The 21801-nt window shown below is 44.0% G+C and overlaps 1 protein-coding gene across 6 annotated transcripts in view; it reads left to right on the top strand.

Moving 5' to 3' along the window:
- Positions 1-21801, top strand: part of RPS6KA5 (ribosomal protein S6 kinase A5) — a 190056-nt gene that overhangs the window by 107961 nt on the left and 60294 nt on the right. For 2 of the 6 annotated variants that reach the window (XM_002719601.6, XM_051826133.3), the window contains 2 exons: positions 4876-4991; positions 8920-9027. The exons of 1 other annotated variant lie outside the window; for it this stretch is intronic. In XM_002719601.6, the coding sequence (XP_002719647.2) occupies positions 4876-4991; positions 8920-9027 (224 nt within the window). Of the gene's footprint in view, positions 1-4875; positions 4992-8919; positions 9028-10702; positions 10849-11098; positions 11225-21801 lie in introns of those variants that run through there. 3 more of the 6 variants (XM_089322102.1, XM_089322100.1, XM_089322101.1) reach the window with 3 other exon arrangements.

Genomic DNA, 21801 nt, shown 5'->3' with positions numbered 1-21801 from the left:
GGCGCAGGCACACCGGGTTCTAGTCCCAGTTGGGGCACCGGATTCTTTCCCGGTTGCCCCTCTTCCAGGCCAGCTCTCTGCTGTGGCCAGGGAGTGCAGTGGAGGATGGCCCAAGTGCTTGGGCCCTGCACCCCATGGGAGACCAGGAGAAGCACCTGGCTCCTGGCTTCGGATCAGCGTGGCGTGCTGGCTGCGGTGGCTATTGGAGGGTGAACCAACGGCAAAAGGAAGACCTTTCTCTCTGTCTCTCTCTCTCACTGTCCACTCTGCCCTTAAAAAAAAAAAAAAAAAAAAAAAAAAAAAAAAAAAAAATTGAACAAAGTGGAGATGGAAGTGAACTTCCTCAACCTGATAAAAATGCTTCGATGAAAAACTTCATATTTAATGGTGAAGACTGAATACTTTCCCCTGAAACCAAGAACAAAAAAAATGATATCAGTTTTCACCACTTTATTCAACACTGTGGGCAAAAAATGGCCACAAAAGTCTTCATGTTGAAAAGGAAGAATAAAAACTGTTTGAAAGTGCCATGAGCTTGTGAATACAGAGTGTAAATAATCCACAGACTAACAACAAGAACTAGAAACAGATTTAGCGAAGCGGCCAGATGTGAGAGCCACGTACAGAAACAATCGGGTTCCTGTATACTTGCCGTGAACAATCTGAAATAGAATTAAGAAGACAATTCCATTTACTCTAGAATCAAATAAGATAAAACTCTTGGGAATAAATTTAACCAAAGTACAAAATGTATACTCTGAAAACTGTAAAATGTTGTTGAAAAAAATAAAAGAAAACTTAAATAAATAGAAAGATATTCCTAGTAGGAGCTGGTGTTGTGGTAAAGCTTCCACCTGCAACACTGGTATCCCATATGAGTGCCAGTTCCTGTCCCAGATGCTCCAGTTCCAATCTGGCTTCTTGCTAATGGCCTGGGAAAAGCAGTGGAAGATTGTCTGAGTGCTTGGGCCTCTGCCATCCACTTGGGAGACCTGGATGAAGTTCCTGGTTTTGGCCTGGCTCAGCTCTGGCCATTGTGGCCACTTGGGGAGTGTGGCTGGAAGATCTACCTGTCTCTCCCTCTCTCTCTATAGTTCTGACTTGAAAGACACCCGTGTCCATGGGTTGAAAGCCTGAATATTGTTCAAGTGGCACTATCTTCCAAATTGATTTACAGATTGACGCAACCTTTTATAAAGTTTGGCTTATGTCTTCATAGAAGTTGGCAAGGTAACCCAAAAAATGTGCATGGAAAATCAAGGGCTAAAAACTCTTATGAAAGGGAAGAATAAACTTGGAAGAGTCATATTTCCTAATTTCAAAACGTACTGCAGAGCTGCATAATTGAGGAAGCATGGTGCTGGCCTAAGGTCAGCACGAATCAGTGGAATAGAATTGAAATTCTAGAAATATGCACACTGAAAGTCAAGTGATTTTTTTTTTACAAGGGTGACAGTGAGGAAAGAACAATATTTTTAACTCTTGATGCTAGAACAGCTGCATGCAAAACTGTGATACTGGACCCATACCTCACAGTGTATATAAAAGTTAACTCAAAGTAGATGAAAGACTAAAGGAAAGAGCTAAAACTGTAAATCTTCCGAGAAAATCTCAGGGCAAATTTTTGTGACGTTGTTCTATAATTGGCTAGGGTGATGGTTGCACAACTCTGGATATACTAACAAAAAGGCAGTGAATTTTACACTTCACATGGGTTAATTTCATGGTATGTGAATTATACCTCAATTAAGAAAAAAAAACCAAAATGGGTACTTGTGCAAACGCACACACACAAAAACCTTTAATGGGCAATTAACAACAGAAGATACAGAAATGTCCAGTGAAACAGGGAAGGATGAAGAGTATCAGTTATTCGGGAAAATTGCCAATTAAAACCGTAATGAGATACCATTGCATGCCAAACAGAATAGTATAAGTACCAAGTGCCTGCCTGATACAGAGATTCCCACTAACCTCTCTTATCTTTGCCATGGATTATTGTACCTCATAATGACACTCCAGGGGCCATCACGTCTGCTGTTATCTCCACCACTGTTACAGCCTGGACCACGAAGACTTGTACAGTGTTCAGCACGAACCTACAAAGTAAATAAATATATGCTTATCTTAGGACAAGCCTTCATGCTGGCTCGTCAGGTCAATCCACTGTAAACGCAAGAAGTGGGTTCCCTCACGTTTTAGGTCTGTCTCCTTAGATTTGTACTTTTCCCAACCTCCTCGTAAATGTAAAACAGAACCCTTTCTATACCCTGAGCAGCAGTCACCTCTAGGCTGTTGTTATTCTGTTGGTAAATAGCTGAAGCTCGGAGACTGATCTGCTCGAAGCAGGACAGCAGTGGAGCCAGTGTCTCTCTAGTTCAGGTCCAACAATTGCAAAGCCCTGGTGGTTCTGACTGTGTCCCCTTGCCTCAGGAGACAAGAGGACATGGTGTTTCCTGTAAGAAAAAAATGGACTGGCCTTTTGAGTTTCAGAGCGATCTTTTTCAGAAGCCATATTTAATGTATATCCCAGTATTAAGAATCTGTGTTCAGTTGTTAATGCAATAAGCCACTATTGAGTGCTTTCTGCATGCACACACCATGTTGGGTATTTAGTAGAGAATATATTGATCCTGACTTTTAAAAACTGAGTTTAGCGAAGAAAGCAAGTCTGCAAATAAACATTTGCAGTGTGGCAAGATAATTGCAGTGGTAGGCGTCTTTAATAAGTAGGATGGTAGCATAGGAGGAAGTGATCAGCTCGGCTGGATGCCCATAGAAGGTGAGCTGGTTGAATTGGACACTCAAGGCTGTGTAGGAGTTTGTCACTTGATACATGGCTGCCTCTTTCTGTGCTGTGACTGACTATGGAACCATTTATGCATAATTTATACTTCAATATCTTAGTGGTAGGGTTAGGTAAATAACCACTTAAAAATAGAAAAAAAAATCATTGTTACTTTGCAGGAATGCTGTGTTCCTTTACACCTTTTTAATAATTAGCTTTGTGTTCAGATATAATTAAAACCTCTTGGCAAAATACAGCAGCCTTAGGAGGGAATGCTTTTTGCTGACATGTGCTTTGAAAAATACATTGCAAAACAGCCAGCTATTAGAGTTCTTTAAATTCTGTTGCATCTGCGTTTTTTCGGAATTTAAAGCTTAACTGGGAAGATAAAGGAAGAAATTTGTGAATTCATGAAGAATTTGCCTGTTCTTTTATCAAACTCTGGTAAAATTGACAAATGAATATACTTTAGGACATATGCTTTTCATTTTTCTAGAAAATAAAGCTTTAAACTCTAGTTGTGACTGTAGTTTGTATATAAATGGTTTCATACAAATGCAGCAGTGTTTAATTTCTAATGAAACTATAGTTAAAAAATTTTGCAACATGTACTTAGCAAAAAGTTTATTAGCTGGGGCCGGCACTGTGGCATAGTGGGTAAAGCTGCCGTCTACAGTGCCAACATCCCAAATGGGTGCCAGTTCAAGTCCCTGCTGCTCCACTTCCAATCCAGCTCTCTGCTATGGCCTGGGAAAGCAGTGGAAGATGGCCCAAGTCCTTGGGCCCCTGCACCTGCGTGGGAGACCTTGAGAAAGCTCCTGGCTCCTGGCTTCGGATCGGTGCAACTCTGGTCCTTGCGGCCATCTGGGGAATGAACCAGCAGGTGGAAGACGTTCTCTTTCTGCTCCTCTGTAACTCTGCCTTTCAGATGGATAAATCAATCTTAAAAAAAAAAAAAAAAAAAAATTGGGGCCGGTGCTATGGCGCAGCAGGTTAAAGCCCCAGCCTGCAGCACCAGCATCCCATATGGGCGCCAGTTCGAGTCCCGGCTGCTCCACTTCCGATCCAGCTCTCTGCTGTGGCCTGGGAAAGCAGTAGAAGATGGCCCAAGTCCTTGGGCCCCAGCACCCATGTGGGAGACGCAAAAGAGGCTCCTGGCTTTGGATCAGCTCAGCTCTGGCCGTTGCAGTCATTTGGGGAGTGAACCAATAGATGGAAGACCTCTCGCTCTCTCTGACTCTACCTCTCTCTCTGTCTTTCAAATAAATAAACAAAAAATCTTTAAAACAAAAGTTTTTAGCATGAATGATTTTGAGCAATTGCTAATAGTCACCTGTGTGGTTGTTACCTAAAAGGGGGAGCATTCAGTTATCACTTTATCAATAGATGTCACCTTAGAGCCAGTTTTCAACATCATTTTATTTAAGTTACATGCTCTTGTTTATTTCCTGTTAGAGCCCTTTTGTCTCCATTTCATTGTTCCATACCCTTGGGGCAGACAGGGCAAACTGCAAGGGAAACGGGGCTCTTCTAGGTGCAGGTGCTTTGATTCGGCCACTTTTACTCCTTTTTCTTTGGGGCCCTGTGGGGCAGTCAGAAGGCTCCCTGCTGCCTGCTGCCCGTGTGTTGAAGTGCACACAGGTAGACCTAGAACACAGGGTGTCTGCCTACAGGTCCTCAGAACAGTGACTGTCAGCCATCACAGAAGCAAAGCTGGGAGTTTTGTTTTAGCTACTGTAGCAGCTGAGGGGCTGCTAGTGTGTAGTAAGCCAAGTGTTTCTTGTATGAGGATGGCAGAGGTTCCTGATGTGTTGTATTTAGGAACATATGTTTAAATATCTGTGAATTTCATGTAATGTGAATTTCATGTAATGTTTAATGGCATTACTCTGTGTAATCATTACCTTATGAAACTATTACTGTATGAATCTAGTCATATATTCTATGTGAAACCATGTGCTAAGAATTGTACAACAAACCATATTTCCAAATCAGGGCCTCGTGGTGAATCCAGAGTGATAAAAAGGAAATACTTCCTTTTGTTTATGAATGCAAGTCAAAGAAAGAAAACTGTATTTCGTTTCTAGATTATATAAATGGTGGAGAACTTTTTACTCACCTTTCTCAGAGAGAGCGGTTCACAGAGCACGAGGTGCAGATCTACGTGGGAGAGATCGTACTCGCCCTGGAACACCTCCACAAGGTAAGACGCCTCGCAGGGCGAAGTCTGCAGCCCAAGGAGCTCGTGTTTTGCATGTCCTTGTCTAGGTGGTGGTTGTGAATGCACACTTCCAGAATGTTCCCAGTTTTCTCACTCTAATAGTTCCTTCTTGAAAAATCTACTTTCCTATTGTCGTTGTGGTGCAGATTAAACCTGAGCAGTGTTTTGGCTTTCTTTGTGAAAAAAAAAAAAAAAAATCCTAATCGTTACTACAAAATATCAGTAGGATTAAAATATTTTAATGCTTAAAATAGCCTGTCAAATGAAACCACAAGTCATAATGTGTGTTTCCTCACTTGTGACATACTCCATTGTAGACTCTGCCTGTCCATCTTCATGGTGTCTCCTGATCAAGTGGGGAGTAACAATTATTTCTCACCCTTCACCCTGGCTTTCTCTTCCATTTGGTTTTGTCCCTAGTACCCTGTGTGGTCCAAAGCCCCACCTTTCTCATCCGGTTAGCATGAACTCAGTGCTGAAAACTTTTAAATAGAATTTGTATCCATGACAGTTTGAACTCTGTAAAAACTGATTTAGAACTTTTTTTTATTATGATTACCATTACTAATCTTGATTCATGAAATTTTGACCATTTTTTTCCTTAATGAGGCAGTATTATTGTAGAAGCGAATAACCATTATGTGGACTACTGGCCTGTGTGTTTTTCCTCCAAGATAAAATTACCAACATGATTTTTCCCAAAGGTATGTCAGACCCTGTGGAGACCAATGAGACCTGAGTCACTAAATTGGGAAATACGGGTCCATCAAGAAGCCACTCTTCTCTGTCATGTTGTATTCAGGTCCTACCCAAGCTTAAAATAAACAGACTAAAGTGCTGATAATAAAGCAGAGAGAGAGAGAGAGAGAGAGAGAGAGATGAAGGGCAAAGGCAGGGGAGGATGAGGTTTTTAATGGGACAAGAAGGTTGGAGTAGCCAGATGGAGGCAACAGTGGGAGAGGCTGTGAGGAAAGATGACGGGAAGATAGGAGATTAGGGGGCAGAGGACATTTGGCTCAGCAGGTGGGATGCTGCCACTTGGGATCCACGCACCCCATATTGGAGGAGTTTGGGCTCCCTGTGCCGCTGATCCAGCTCCCTGGGTGACAGCAGGTGATGGCTTAAGGACTTTGGGTCCCTGCCACCCATGTGAGAAACCTGGATTGAGTTCTGGACTCCTGGCTTCAGCCTGACCCAGCCCTGGCTATTGTGGGCATTTGGGGAATGAAACCAGCAGATGGTCTACACCTGTCTCTGGCAGTCTCTGTCGCTCTGCCTTTAAGTAAAAATAGTGAAAACAAATAAAAATTTAAAAAGAAAAGCAAAATGAAAAGTAAAAGAAGTTAGAATCAAGAAAAGGGTTCTTCTCACTCCAAACAGAAACAAAACTACACAGAGGGAGGAAGATGGTTCAGAACAGAAGAGTGAGAGAAAGGACAGCAGAACAAGGAAGGAAGGAGAGAAAAGGCACCGGGTGGAGAGAGTGGGGAGGCAGGCTGAGGCTCAGTGGAGAGGAGAGGGGCAGCCAAGCAGGACTTTGTACCAAAATCCTGGCACCGACCTTGGTCCTTCTGCTGGGATTATCCATGTAGTGACAACCTTCATGCTTATGGTTGTTTTTGTGGGATATAAAATAGGTAAGACATCTTTATTCAAGAAATGGATCGGACCAGGAGTAGTCTACAAAGACCTTTGAAATGTATGCTTGGGGTTATTGTATGTAATTAAAAATAGATTTTTTTCATGTATTTGAGAGACAGAGCGAGTGCTCCCATCTGCTGGTTCACTCCCCAGATAATTACAAAGGCCTCAAGGGCTGAAGCCAGGAGCTGAGCGCTCAGTCCAGGTCTCCCACATGGCTGCAAGAACTCAATGACTTGACTATCACTGCTGCATCCTAGGGTCTGCATTAGCAGGAAGCTGGAATTGGGAGCCGGAGCTTGGCTCTTCACTGTGGGACATGGGTATCCAAACTAGCACCTTAACCAGCTGGGCCAGATGCTTGGCCCAGAGGTAACTTTTTGTAATATAAAAATGATGGTATGAATCATCAGAAATACTGGAGTAAAAACAATAAAATACAAAGCCCTGATTAGGTAAGCAAGAAAATTCAGGTTTTGATGTGTGAAACTTTAATTCTTTTAAATTTGTTTATTAAAGGAAAGTCCATGAATATTCATTACTATTCAAACACAGAAGTAAAGAGCATATACACACATATAGAGAGAGAGAACTGAATGTATTTATATAATTGATGTGGAGTGAAAAGCAATGTAGCTCGGCTGCATGTTGCTTGGTCTCCCTGTCCTGAAAAGATTCAGATTCATACAACACAAAGCCAACAGTATTAATCTCGATGTAGCTACTTATACAAGGTTTCACAGGAAGAGACAAAAATGGAAGTCTCCCAGGAAATGATGAATTAAGCATATAGGAATTTAGTTTTCCCGTAATCTTTTTCTAATGAGATCTTTTTTTAAAAATATGCTATTGGTTGTTAGATGCATGTAATGTTTCAGGCCAAGTATCTGTTCAATGTAGAGTCTGTATGTTTTCCATGTAAAACACTATTAAAGTTCTTGGAGGAAAATTCCTAGTGTTTTTCTTTGTGTAGTTCTGTTTCTAATTTTAAGAGATTATAAAAAAACCCTGCTTTTTCATATAGTACTTAGTGTTGAGAAGAGCAATATTTGTAAGCTTAAAACATTTAATTCAAGCCAACGTAACTAAAAGCATGAACCAAATTCATGCAGATCAGGCACCTCTTACGTGGCTAGATTTGTTTATATAACGTAGCTGATGTATTAGCTGATGTGCTTTGGCAAACTTACATGCAAAATGGAATAGAGAACTATATAAAATGTTATTTGATTGATTATCTCTGCTTTTTTAGAACTAAAGATTGGCTAAAATTAACTTGTTATCTTCAGTCTTACTGTTTATTTGTTTTTTTTTTTTATTTTTATTTTTTGACAGGCAGAGTGGACAGTGAGAGAGAGAGACAGAGAGAAAGGTCTTCCTTTGCCGTTGGTTCACCCTCCAATGGCCGCCGCGGCCGGCGCGCTGCGGCCAGCGCACTGCGCTGATCCGATGGCAGGAGCCAGGAGCCAGGTGCTTTTCCTGGTCTCCCATGGGGTGCAGGGCCCAAGCACCTGGGCCATCCTCCACTGCACTCCCTGGCCACAGCAGAGAGCTGGCCTGGAAGAGGGGCAACCGGGACAGAATCCAGCGCCCCAACCGGGACTAGAACCCGGTGTGCCGGCGCCGCTAGGCGGAGGATTAGCCTAGTGAGCCGCGGCGCCAGCCTCAGTCTTACTGTTTAAAAGCCTGTTATTCAGCAAGGCTTTCTTAGTTCCCTATTTGACACATGGCATTGTACTCGGTACTGGATGAATGCATAAGAAATGAAGAATAGTAGGGTAGGAGAACAGCTGGCAAACAGGAAGGACCCTGCGAGTATCAGTCACTCGTGGGTAGGGGCCGTGCAGACCTGGGAGCCACGGGACTCCCCAGGAAGGGACAGCGTGTGAATCGGTTGCACAGGAGGGCCTCCTGCAGCCCTTGGGAAGTGAAGGACACTGGTGTCTTGGTGACACAGACACCAGAGGGCCATCTGGAGTGAGACCAGGAAGAAGCCTAGAGCCAGGAAGAAGCCGTGGTCACCAGGAAGCCACCGAGATGCTGCTCCATCGGGGGCGGTCCCTCATGGCACTGCGAAGGAAGACGTAACGTTGGGGAGGTGCAGGGGGCCAACTCCTGAACCGGGAGAGAGGGCGTGGCCCTGACTGGCACCGAGAGCCACCCGAGCATGCCGAGAGCAGTGCCTTTTTGTGTTAATGTAGATTCAAAAGACTGTCCTAATGACTTTTTTGGAAATTATTTTAAAATACCTATGTGTTTGTTTTCACAGTTGGGCATTATATACCGTGACATTAAGCTTGAGAATATTCTACTTGATTCTAACGGCCATGTGGTGCTGACAGATTTTGGTCTGAGTAAGGAGTTTGTGGCTGATGAAGTGAGTATTGCATTTCAATTTGAAGTTAGTAATAACGGGATGTAAACAAGGATGAAAAAGTAGCTACAGAACAGACATAGACATTTCACAGACATGGTGATGTGGGTTATGGGCTTGTGTGCAGGTCTGTCTAGGGAAACATTTTGGCATCAGTTACTATAAATATTTTCAGTTTAAAATGACCATGGAACAGCCTGTTGGAATACAAATAAACCTTTCATGGCTCTATCAGAATTTGTCAGTTAGAAAAACTATGCATTTACCATTCCCCGTGTAAGATATAACTGAAAAGTCAAATAACCTTCCAGTTCTTTGGGGAGCATAGTGGCTTAGATGGTAGCCAAAAGAGATCATAAAACGAAGCACAGAGTGACATTACAGTCATAACGTAGGACGTGCTAGAATGGCCTTTTAGATTCACTTGACAGGAATGAAAAAGCTCTGCTAGTTCTGATTCTTTAATAATCTTGTTGTCTTTTGCTCAAAATGAAATAAGATATAGTAGCTAATATGCAGATTTTAAATGTAGAGCACTTTATGTATGCAGTATTAATTGGAACTTGTTTAATATTATGAATACGTTTAATGACATGTAAAATTGTATATCTGTAGTGATTAAATACTATTTATGTAGCAGTTATAATAAAATTACATTATTACAACATTAGTTACTCAATATAACTAAGTAGATTTGAATTCCAATTTAACTTCTATTCAGGAGTTCGTTGGAATGGAATACAGGATCATAGTAAACTTTTTGCAGTGAAGAAGTTTGTTATTGTAAAACATCATTCTTTGGTTCCAAATTAGGTCTATTTGTTTATTTCTGATTGCTTTTTGGGATATTCCCAAAGCAATCCTAGGTGAGTAAGGTAAGTGCTGAAATTATAAAAACTAAAGGTCTCAATTACTTAATATTTACTGACCATTGCCACTATGCTGGGAACTGGACAATACAATGATAAGTAGAATCGAACTGATATCTGCCTTCGTGAAACTGTGGTTGTAACAGTAAATGTCTTGTCTTTGATTGGTGACTTTCAAGTTTGGTCTGTAAGATGTCTTGCTCCCTTGTAACAGCATGGGTGGCTGCTTCGGCAAGCCAAGCACCTTTCCTGTGCTTCCTGAGGGAAGCCCTCTGCGGTGAAAGCCAGGGGCCAACAGCGGGCAGCAGGCAGGCACAGTCTGGAGCAGGAACCAGAGGCTGGCGGGACTGTTTAGGCTCCCGGAAGCCCCTGAATCCTTTGCCATGTGTGAGAAGCCCAAAGCTGGTTAATTTGCACCCCTGGCGCCTGAGAACTGCTGCGTCCCTCAGAGCAGGAGGGTAGGTGTCACTCCCCGTCTTCGTGGAGGAACGACACAGGACCCTGCGCTGTTCTTTTGTCTGCTCGGCCCTCCCCGGGTTTGCTGCTGGTTCTTCCCGGGTTGGCTACCGTCCCTTCCACCTCCGTGGAAGGGCGGTTCCCCCTGCCACTTTCCCCACTTCTGCGGGGGAGCGGCACACCGCCGGCCGGCTCTCTCGGGGGCTGCACAGGTGTTCCTTCAGATAGATGTTCCCCTTAGATGTTCCTGGTGCATGTTGTCTCTCTCCTCCTTTATAGTCCTCTTCCACCAATCCCAACTCTGCTACCCACACGCTGAGTACGCTGCTCTCCTCCAATCAGGAGCAGGTCCTACAGTTTATTGGTTGAACTGGAGGCAGCTGTGTAGAAGCTGTTTCCTCCTCTCCCAGCGCCATATTGTGGGAGAGCAGATGCATAGAATAAGTCTTAATTCCAGTAACTTAGTCTAGTCCGAGTTTCTCCCAGTTGCTCCCCACAGGTAGGTGCTCTAAGGGCCCAGCGGGTTGGCTGCAGGTGTCTACAAGACAGGGCAAGCCCCCAGCTCCCTTCCTGCCCCTGTTCACACAGACAGAGGCACCCTCTCACCCTCAGAGAAGACTGAGAAGGTCCAGTAGTCAGAGAGGGTTCAGAGATGGGCACTGCTGAGGCTGGCAGCACAGGAAAGTGACCCACAGTACTGGGCTGTGCCCAAGGCCTCTTACCACCGCTTTGGGCCTGATGGCTTCCAGGGAGGGCGAATAGAGGATTCCTCTCTGAGAGCAGGAAGAACCAAACACCCATAGGAGCTGGTGAACTCACCCAGCCACATCGCTCTACAGAGAAGCCTGCAGCTGGATAAACCAAGCCCATTTGTGGTGATGTCACAGTTTCTTTTTATATTTTCCTATAACTGTGTGTTTACAGCATTACTGAGAGGGGGCCATAGACTTCAGCGTACTCTCAGGGGATCCTCGGCTTGTGGAGGTGTGGGAGTCCCTGGCACAGAGAGAGGTGCTGGTCACCTTTGGATCTCCGCGGAGCCATTCCTTCTCTGCCCATTCACCCTGTCCACGTTTGTTGAGGACTCCTGTGTGCTAGGTGTTATGAAAAATTGCCCACAGAGTCCTTATCTGTAGGCATTGTGTGTGTGTGTGTGTGTGTGTGTGTGTGTGTGATCCTTTGGAATAGTTGGAAACAGAACCAAAACCAAGACTAAACAGAAACAACTCAAAGTCGATCAATACAAATTAGACAGAAGTGTCGTGTGCCTAAATCAGCCGTGTCATGACTCTGGTGTTTCCTGCTAGTCAGGCCAACAGCCGTCTCTCCCAGAAACGAAGAGGCTCCCAATCTGAATCCATAACTTTTGAGTGCTTAGTTGTGTGGGTGCAAGCCCAAGTGGAGAAATGGTCGTTAGGTCCCTTTGCTGTTTGCTGAATACAGCCCAGCTGTGTTCAACCTAACTGTTAAGCCAGCAGGTCTGCTCCCAGTCCGTCTTTCCTCCTTAGCCCTGGAGGGCATGCTGGCTTCAGGCTTAACAGGGCACTGGTGGGAATTCTCTTCTGAGTTTCCTAAAATTGGATCTAATGACCCTTTGCTCCCCTGATTCCACCCTGTACGTGTTTAGCAAGTCTCCCTACCTCGGCAGTCTCTACCGTAAAGTATCCCCAGAAAACGATTTCTGTTTGATTACCCAGTAGTCCTTTCTGGTTCACATGTCAGCCCTGCTCCCTAGTGTCCAGACACCCTCTTTCATGGAAGGGTTTCTTTTTTCTCCATCCTTCCTCTGCCTCCTTGGTTTCTGTGTGGATCTCCAAGTGCCTTCTGTCTTGTTCATCCTCTTCCTCGTAGACCCTCTCTGGCATTCCAGCACGCCTACTCTCCTCTATCTTAAAATCCTAAAACTGGAGAGGTGGACGGGTGGGTGGATGGGCTTCCCTCAGAATCTGTCCTGTGATGCTGTTGTCCCTTCCTCTAGTGTCAGCACCTGTCCCTTTGCCATCTCTACTTACTCAGACAACACATTTTTTTAAGCATTTTACTTATTTGAAAGGCATAATTACACACATAGAGAGAAGGAGAGACAGAGATCTTCCATCCACTGGCTCACTCCTCAAATGGCTGCAACGAACAGGATTGGGGCAGGCTGAAGCCAGGAACCAAGAACTTCTGGGTCTCCCATGTGGGTGCAGGGACCCAAGGACCTGGGCCATCTTCCACTGCTTTCCCAGGCCCATTGGCAGGGAGCTGGATTGGAAGTGGAGCAGCCAGGACTCAAACTGGCGCCCATATGTGATGCTGGCATGCAGGTGACAGTTTTACCCACTATGCCACAATGGCAGCCCCATCACTCACTTCTTCATTCAGTCCGCTTTGACTTGCGCCTTCTACCAACTTAGCGACACTGTGCTTGCCAATATTGCCTTGACCTCAATTTTAATGCTTTTTATTCCTTCCCTTACTTGACTGCCTAGTGATGACCTCGATGCCTCCTGCCCTGGCCATGTGACTCGACGCTCCCTGACTTCTTTCTCTCACTGAGTTTTGCAGGCTCTTCTCTCCGCCCATCCTCGGTATTCTTGTTATGCCGTACTTTCTCCTCCCATGCTGCTGATCCCAAGATACACGTGACCCTGACCTCTGCTGGGCTCAAGACCCAGAGGTGCTGTAGTGTGTCTCCACCCAGGTCCTCAAACTCACCATTCCCTAACCCGAACTAATGTTCTCCCACACAGGTCTACTCTGTCAGCATATCACCACTTTAGATATAAAAATGCTGGCCTTATTTGGTATGAGAAGTGTATTTATATTTAATCTCCAGGAATTACTTTAAAAAAAGAATTATTTATTTATTTGAAAGGCAGAATTACAAAGAGGCAGAGGCAGAGGCGGGGTGGGCGAGGTCTTAGATCTGCTGGTTCACTCCTCAGATGGCTGCAACGGCCCAGAGCTGTGTTAATCCAAAGCCAGGAGTCAGGAGCTTCTTCTAGTTCTTCCACGAAGGGTGCAGGGGCCCAAGGATTTGGGCCATCTTCTGCTGCTTTTCCAGACCATAGCAGAGTTGGATCAGAAGAGGAGCAGCCGGGACTCGAACCAGCGCCCATATGGGATGCTGGCACTGCAGGTGGCTTTACCCGCTATACCACAGTACTGGCCACCAGGAATTTACTTTTATAGCTTTTACATTCTTTGGTGTTTCTGCTCATGGTAGAATTCTCATTTATACATATTCATTAATAATTTAAAAGGTATTGATTGAGTACCTACTGTGTGCCAGGTATTATAGTAGACCCTAGAAATGTGGTGAACATAACAAATTACTTTCCCTCTATATTCTAGAGTTATTTGTCAAGTATTAACTATTAATAGATAATAACTTACTAAGTAGATTTATATACAGGGTAAACTGGCTTATTTTATAAATTTTTAAAACAAAATTTCTATTATAATGAACACCTTATAAAATTTGATACTTTACTGATACTTTCTTTTCTCAACTGCAGAATTTGATGAATCCCTTGAGATTCTGAGAATAAAAGAAGACACTTCTGAATATCTGCAGTGTGTGTCTTCCAGGACTTTTTTGATCGTATGGTTTAGCAGACATGTGTTGAGTTCTTACTGTGACTCAGACAATCTGCTAGATGCTAGTATTTGATTCTAACACTAAAGACTTAAATTTCTTTTTGAGTCAGTTACTATATTGTTGAGGGGAATTTTATATTTTGTTTTTTAAATTCTTTGATATTAGTTTATAGAATTTCCTTATTTTTAAAAAATCTCTTATAATGTTTGCTTTTAAATCACCAATATTATTATTGATTTGTGACTTTTCTTGATCAGTTAGCCAGAGGTTTGGCTCTTTTCTAGTTTTTGATAAGGAATAACTTTAATCAAGCCTCTCAGTTTGTTTTCTGTTTCTTTGGTGATGCTCCTCTATTACTTTGTTCCTGTTACTTCCTATAAGTTTCTTTCATATTCTTTGAAAAAATTTATTTATTTGAAAGGCCGAGTTAGAGATGGAGAAAGCATAGGGAGAGAGAGATCTTCAATTTGGTTCACTCCCCAGATGGCCACAATGGCTAGAGCTGGGCCAATCCAGAGACAGGAGCCGAGAGCTTCTTCCAGGTCTCCCATGTGGGTGCGGGGGCCCAAGTATTTGGCCCATCATTTGCTGCTTTCCTAGGACTATCAGCAGGGAGCTAGATTGGAAGTGGAGCAGCCAGGACTCGAACCAGCACCCATATGAAATGCTGGCATCGGCCTTACACGCTACACCACAATGCTGTCACCTATATTCTTTTTTCTAAACTTTATGGAGTTAGACATCTAGCTCACTGACATTTAATCTTTCTTTTTTAATAAAGCTGTGAATTTCTAGGAACAGTTTTAGCTGCATCCCACGAGTTCTGATATGTAGCATTTTAATTTTTACTCTAATATTTATTTTTCATTCTTTGGGCCATGAATTATTTATAAATAGACTTTTAGGTTTTTAAATTCATGAGATTTTGGGTTACCTTTTTCTAAGTGAATTCTGATGTGTTCTGTGATTAAAGAACAAAATGTATAAAATTTAATTTCTGTAGAATTTGTGATTTGCTTTGTGACCTCAAACATGGTTGATTTCTGTAAATATGCCACATATATCTGAAAAGACTGTGTTCTCTAGGTGTTGGACTCAGACTTCTGTACGTATTCATAGCATCGATCCTGTCTTCCGCATCTTCACTGAGGTTTTTCCTGCTGGATCTGTCAGTCAGGAGAGAAGATGTTAAATACTGTGATTGCAGATTTGTCCATGTGCCCCTAATGAGATCTCCGTTTTTGTTTGATGTATTTCCAGGCCCACTTTGAGTGTGTCCGATTGTGACGATGGTGATGACTGCGTGACCCTGTCTGGTTGTAATAATTCTGCCTTGCACTGCGTCCTCCTGCTGTGAGTGAAGACGCTGCAGCTTCCTGCGGACCAGTGCTGCTTGCGCATGGCTTTTTCTCTCTCTACTTTCAGTCTTTCTTACTCATTACATTTCAGATCCCTTTTATTTATTTATTTATTTTTTATTTTTTTTGACAGAGTGGACAGTGAGAGAGAGAGAGAGAGAAAGATCTTCCTTTTGCTGTTGGTTCACCCTCCAATGGCCGCCGCGGCCGGTGCACCGCGCTGATCCGAAGCCAGGAGCCAGGTGCTTCTCCTGGTCTCCCATGGGGTGCAGGATCCAAGCACTTGGGCCATCCTCCACTGCACTCCCGGGCCACAGCAGAGAGCTGGCCTGGAAGAGGGGCAACCGGGACAGAATCCGGCGCCCCGACCGGGACTAGAACCCGGTGTGCCGGCGCCGCAAGGCGGAGGATTAGCCTAGTGAGCCGCGGCGCCGGCTGAGGTCCCTTTTTTTAATCTAGAAAGTTTCTGGCTTTCAGCTAGTGAATTAAATCTGTATATTTTGATTACTGATATATCTTATTTATTTCTTGCGTTACTTTATCATCCTTTCTCTTTGCTTTCCCGCACTCCTTCCCTGTCTTTTTATTTAAATGGTTAAGATCGCTTTATTTCATTTCCCCTAATGGTCTAGAAGGATGCACTGGTGCTGTCCATTAGTGGTTTTTCTCCTTCTGAAACTTTCAACCTGTGTACTGATGTCACAGAGCCGGAGCTATCCATTCTCTCTCAGATAGTTGTGATCATTATAAAAGCGCTAGAATGTCTTCACTAATGGGTTCTTGAAATTCATGTTGTTGTTGTTCAGTAGCTTAGTCACACCTTGTGTTATATTTCCCCGAATTAACCTTCATGTAATTAGTGTTTGCATTTTATAAATTCAGTGCTTGTCTACATAAGCTCACTTTTCCTTGTTTTCTGTGTTCACTCTTCTTACATCTTAGTCTTTTCTTTTGAGTTGTGTATTTCTATAGCACAACCTTTAGATTTTTTTTTTAATTTTATTTTGACAGGTAGAGTTACAGACAGTGAGAGAGACAGAGAGAAAGGTCTTCCCTCCGTTGGTTCACCCCCCAAATGGCCGCCATGGCCGGTGCTGTACTGGCCCGAAGCCAGGAGCCAGGTGCTTCTTCCTGGTCTCCCATGCGGGTGCAGGGGCCCAAGCACTTGGGCCATCCACCAGTGCCTTCCCAGGCCACAGGAGAGAGCTGGACTGGAAGAGGAGCAACCAGGACTAGAACCTGGTGCCCATATGGGATGCTGGCACCACAGGCAGAGGATTAACCAAGTGAGCTACACTGCCGGCCCCTAGATTTTTTTTTTAACAAGGATCAAGGAATAGTTAATTCTGTTGTCATCCTAAAAGGCCTTTATTTTCCCTGCACATTTAGTCATCATCTAGCTGGGTATAGATATGTATAGAAATGGACTTTGGCCTTTAAAATTTTTTGTGTATTTCTCAAGCGGTAGACATAGAAACATATACACAGAAAGAGTGGGGTGCTGTGATTGTGGTACAGCAGGTTAAGCCACCACCTGTGATGCCAACATTCTTCACAGGATGCTGGTTTGAGTCCTGGCTGCTCACCTCCAGTCCAGCTCCCTGCTAATGGGCCTGGGGAAACAGCTGAAGATGACCAGAATGATTGGGCCCCTGCTACCCACTTGGGAGACCCAGATGGAGTTCCAGGCTCCTGGCTTTAGCCTGGGCCAGCTCTGGCTGTTGTGACCATTTGGAGAGTGAATCAGCAGATGGAAGATCTCTCTATTTCTCTCTTTGTCTCTCCCTCTCTCTCTGTAATTTGGCCTTTCAAATAAATACCTAAATCTTAAAAAGAGAGTGAGGGGGCATGCACTCATCCACTGGTTCACTCTCCGAATGCCCAGTGGCCAGTGGTGGGCCAGGGCGAAGCCAGGAGCCAGAACTCCAGGGAGGTCTCCCAGGCAGACAGCAGAGCCCACTTGCTGGAGCCATCACCCCAGCCCCTCAGGGTCCGCATTAGCAGGAAGCTGGAATCAGGAGCCAGAACTGGGTATCAAATTCAGGTACTCTGTCAGACACAGGTGTCTTAGCTGCTAGACTAAAAACCCACTCTGCCTTTTGCTTATACATCTTTCTGTTAAATGAAAGATTCCAGAACAAAATAATCCTAAGGCTTAGGGACTTACTATGAGACAAACCCTCTTGTGACCCCTCCCAACTGAAGAGGTAGAAATTTGGCACTCATGAATATACTCGCACTTTTTTTAATCTTCCTGAAACTTCTGCAACATTGTGGATAATTTTGTTAAAAGTACCTTCTAAGTTACTAATCCTGTCTTTAGAGAATCTAGTTAATCTACTTATTTTTAATGCTTTTTAAAATTTCGTGTGTTCTACTTGATTCCTTTTCATATCTTTATAAATCTGTGCTGCTCCATTATTTTATGATGGCTTCCTTTCATATCTTCTACAACATACTGGTCTTTTACAGATTTTCCTCCAGCATCTCCAGTAACCCCCCTAGTCCTTGTGTCTGTGGATTGTAGTGACACTGAAACTTCAGGGCTTATCTCTGGGAGTCCTGGGCCAGCCTCTGAGTATGGCATGTGCCCAGGGAATTGCCATGTCTAACCAGATTTCTCGTTTGTCGTCTTTACTCTTCTGTGGGGAGAGAGCATTCAGATCCCAACTCTACAAGAGGCACGAGCCTGGGGTTTGGAAGTCCTGGGATGAGCACTTTACTTGCTTATTGTTGAAGCTCAGGCAAAAACAAACCTGTGCCAGCGGGTGAATTTATTTCTCTAGAGTTTGCCTTCACTGAGGGCTCAGCTTTCTCAGGTCTCAAGGTTTATGCAGGACTGGTAATTCTAGTCCACCACATCTGAGCCAGGGCCTCATGATTTGCTCTCAGGGGGATATTAAAACGTGAGACCTGTAACTCACTTCCCTCCCTCTGTAGCCATAGCACTGGGCCCTATTCCCACCTCTCTCATTGTCTGCACCCTTCTCCTGGCTGGCACCCACGGATCTCCCTTCCTGTCTTGTGAGCGTAGTCGTGGGTGATTAGCAGTGCAAAATTTACTTCTTTAAAAAAAAAAAAAAACAAAACTCAAACATAAGAACTATGTCTGTGTTGCGGGATTTGCCAAAACTGGAAGTCTTTCTAAATACAGGATGGGAAGAAGACATCTTTTCGTTGGTAATTTTGCATTTAGCTCATAAATTTATTTATTATAAGTGAATGAGCTTGGGACGGAACATTCGGAAATGAATGGTAGGGCTGGCCTGATCAGTTCAGTTCTGGTGAGAAGCATCTGCAAGCTGGGCAGTGGAGTTCCTCCTGGACCTCCCCTGGAGGGAAGCCAGTTTATTTCCAGTGTTTTGTGATCCTGATCACCGAGGAACCAGGAAGCTTCCCTGATTGGCTTATCGTTCAGGGCAGGGCGGGCTCACATGCTGCATTGGCTCTTCTCTTGGTCCAGTGGATTTTCACTCCCAGTCTGGAGAGCTGTCAGTCTAAGTCCTGCTGCTTATAAAATAGTGTGGGCATAAGGGTTAAATTGTAAGCAAATAATAAGCCATAATCATAAGATGATTTAGCTGTACTGTCTTAGCCTTCTCATAGCATAGTTTACGAGCTACTACCTGAAACCTTCCCTGCCTGGACCAGAGATTTTGGGCTGTGTGTTAGGGTGTGTCCCTCCTCTGTCACAGCTCCTCGGTTTGTCTTCTTGGTAGAATTATTTGTTTAAGACACTTTTTAATTAATTCACTTTTTATTTGAGGGGCAGAGAGAAAGAGCTCCTGTCTGCTGGTTCACTACTCAAATACCTTCAATGGCTGGAGCTGGGCTGGGGCCTGAACTGGGAGCTGGGGAACTCAGTCCATGTGGATTTCAGGAACCCAATAAGTTGAACCATCACTACTGCCCCCCAGGGTCTGCGTTATCAAGAAACTGGCATCGGGAGCCAGAGCTGGGTATCAAACCCAGGTATTCCAGTGAGAGAGATGTCTGTCGTCACTGACATCTTAATTGCCTGCTGAACACCTGCCCCGGTGGAATTAATTAAAAGGCATTCTTTATACACTGAAGATAACATACATTTTTCTAGGTGGATAAGTGAAGATTTCAAAGTTAAAATTGGTAATATTTTTACAAATAGAAGATAAACTCTTAGGAAATTGTGGTGGAATTAGAAACCAGTGGAGATAACACGAAAGAAAGCAACCGGATTTAGAGAGGGTGTGATGGCGATGTTCAGGAGTAACAGGCTTGAGCAGGATTTGTCTTGGCTTACTGTTCTCGGTAACCGCGACTTCCCAACACTTAAGCTTCAATTTTTCTGTCCCCTGAAATTTCTATCAAGTGATTACCTTTTATTATTAATGTGTATCCTACCCACTTCTCCTCCCTAATCCCTCCCCAGCCTGAAACCAGAGAAGCTAAAATGAATTAAAAGTCCAAAAACCAAATGGAGGGGTTGAAGGAAATTTCTTTCAATATTTGATTTGATTCTGAGCTTCCTCCAAGTTGAGACAATAAAGAAATGAGCTGCAGCCCAGCGCTGTGGCATAGTGGATAGAGCCAACGCCTGCTGTGCTGGCATCCAATATGGGTGCTGTTTCAAGTCCTGGCTTCTCCACTTCCAATCCAGCTCCCTGCTAATGCACCTGGGAAAGCAGCGGAAGGTGGCCCAAGTCCTTGGGCCCCTGTCCCCATGTGGGAGACCGAAAGAAGCTCCTGGCTCCTGGCTTCAGATCTGTCCAGCTCCGGCCATTGCGGCCATCTGGGGAGTGAACCAGTGAATGGAAAATCTCTCTCCCTCTCTCCCTCTCTCCCTCTCTCCCTCTCTCCCTCTCTCCCTCTCTCCCTCTCTCCCTCTTCTTCCCCCTCCCCCTCCCTCTCTCTCCCTCAGCCTCTGCCTAAGCCTCTCTGTAACTCTGCCTTTCAAATAAATCTTTTAAAAAAATGAGCTACATAGCTCTCATTGTTAGATAGAATAAAATGCAGTAACCAATGGTGATTATCAGACTTTTCCAGTACCAGTAGTAAGATAAGTATTTCATAGATCTTTTACATCAAGTTTAGGAACACCAAAAGAAGAGTCCAGATTTTCATGACTCCCAATTTGTAACATTTAATCTTTGCTTCTTATTGAGAAATAAATATGCATAGTTTCAAAATAATGGGGGGGTGGCGCTGTGGCTCAGTAGGCTAATCCTCTGCCTGCAGCACCGGAACCCCAGTTTCTAGTCCCAGTTGGGGCATGGATTCTGTCCCGGTCGCTCCTCTTCCAATCCAGCTCTCTGCTCTGGCCCGGGAGTGCAGTGGAGGACGGCCCAAGTCCTTGGGCCCTGCACCCGCATGGGAGACCAGGAGAAGCACCTGGCTCTGGGCTTCGTATCAGCATGGTGTGTGCCGGCCGCAGCAGCCATTGAGGGGTGAACCAATGGAAAAAGGAAGACCTTCCTCTCTGTCTCTCTCTTTCTCACTGTCCACTCTGCCTGTCAAAATAAATAAATAAATAAAATAATGGGGGGGGGGGCGGCACTGTGGGTTAACACCCTGGCCTGAAGCGCCTGCATCCCATATGGACACTGGTTCTAGTCCCAGCTGCTCCTCCTCCATCCAACTCTCTGCTATGACCTGGGAAAGCAGTAGAAGGTGGCCCAAGTCCTTGGGACCCTGCACCATGTGGGAGACCCAGAAGAAACTCCTAGCTCCTGGTTCCTGGCTTCAGATCAGTGCAGCTCCGGCCATTGCGGCCATCTGGGGAGTGAACCAGTGGATAGAAGACCTCTCTCTCTGTCTCTACCCCTCTCTGTAACTGTGTCTTTCAAATAAATAAAATAAATCTTTTTTAAAAAAATAATGGGATTGTCTTAAATGGAAATGTTTATATTTGCTAAAAAGATTAGTTTTCTAAATAAAATTCTGGAGTTACTTTTATTTCGTTCAGTACAGCAAAACTTTTATCTTAAAGGTGTCTTAAAAATCCCATGTGGATGCAGGGGCCCAAGGACTTGGGCCATCTTCCATTGCTGCTATCCCAAGCCATAGCAGAGAGCTGGATGGGAAGAGGAACAGCTGGGACTAGAACCGGTGCCCATATGGGATGCCGGTACTTTAGGCCAGGGGTTTAAAACCTGCTGCACCACAGCGCCTGCCCCTTAAAAGTATTTTTTAAGATGACAACAAATGATGTCAGTAATTTTTATTTTATTATAGCTATGTTGTGATTTTTGTTTGATATCTAAAAAAGAGCAATTACATAAGATACAGTAAACTAACCAAAAGCACTTTAGTTTTAACAAGCTTAGAGGGTTTTTTTTAATAATTTTTGAGGTTTTTAACAATTCAGTAAACAGATAAATGCTTCCTAGTGTATAATTTTTCCTTCTCTAAACATATCCAACAAAAGGTTAAAAGTCATTTACTGTCTTTTGTACACCTATTAATGTGGACTAAATTTTATTTACCATTTGTCCTTCTGGTAATTTTCCACATAATTAGCATTTGGTCCTGA

The sequence above is a fragment of the Oryctolagus cuniculus genome, chromosome 20 (assembly GCF_051225735.1).
Source record: "Oryctolagus cuniculus isolate XC-2025 breed Fujian yellow rabbit chromosome 20, ASM5122573v1, whole genome shotgun sequence".
NCBI lineage: Eukaryota > Metazoa > Chordata > Mammalia > Lagomorpha > Leporidae > Oryctolagus > Oryctolagus cuniculus.
The sequence above is the reverse complement of the archived record's forward strand: the minus strand, read 5'-3'. Positions and strand labels throughout refer to the sequence as shown.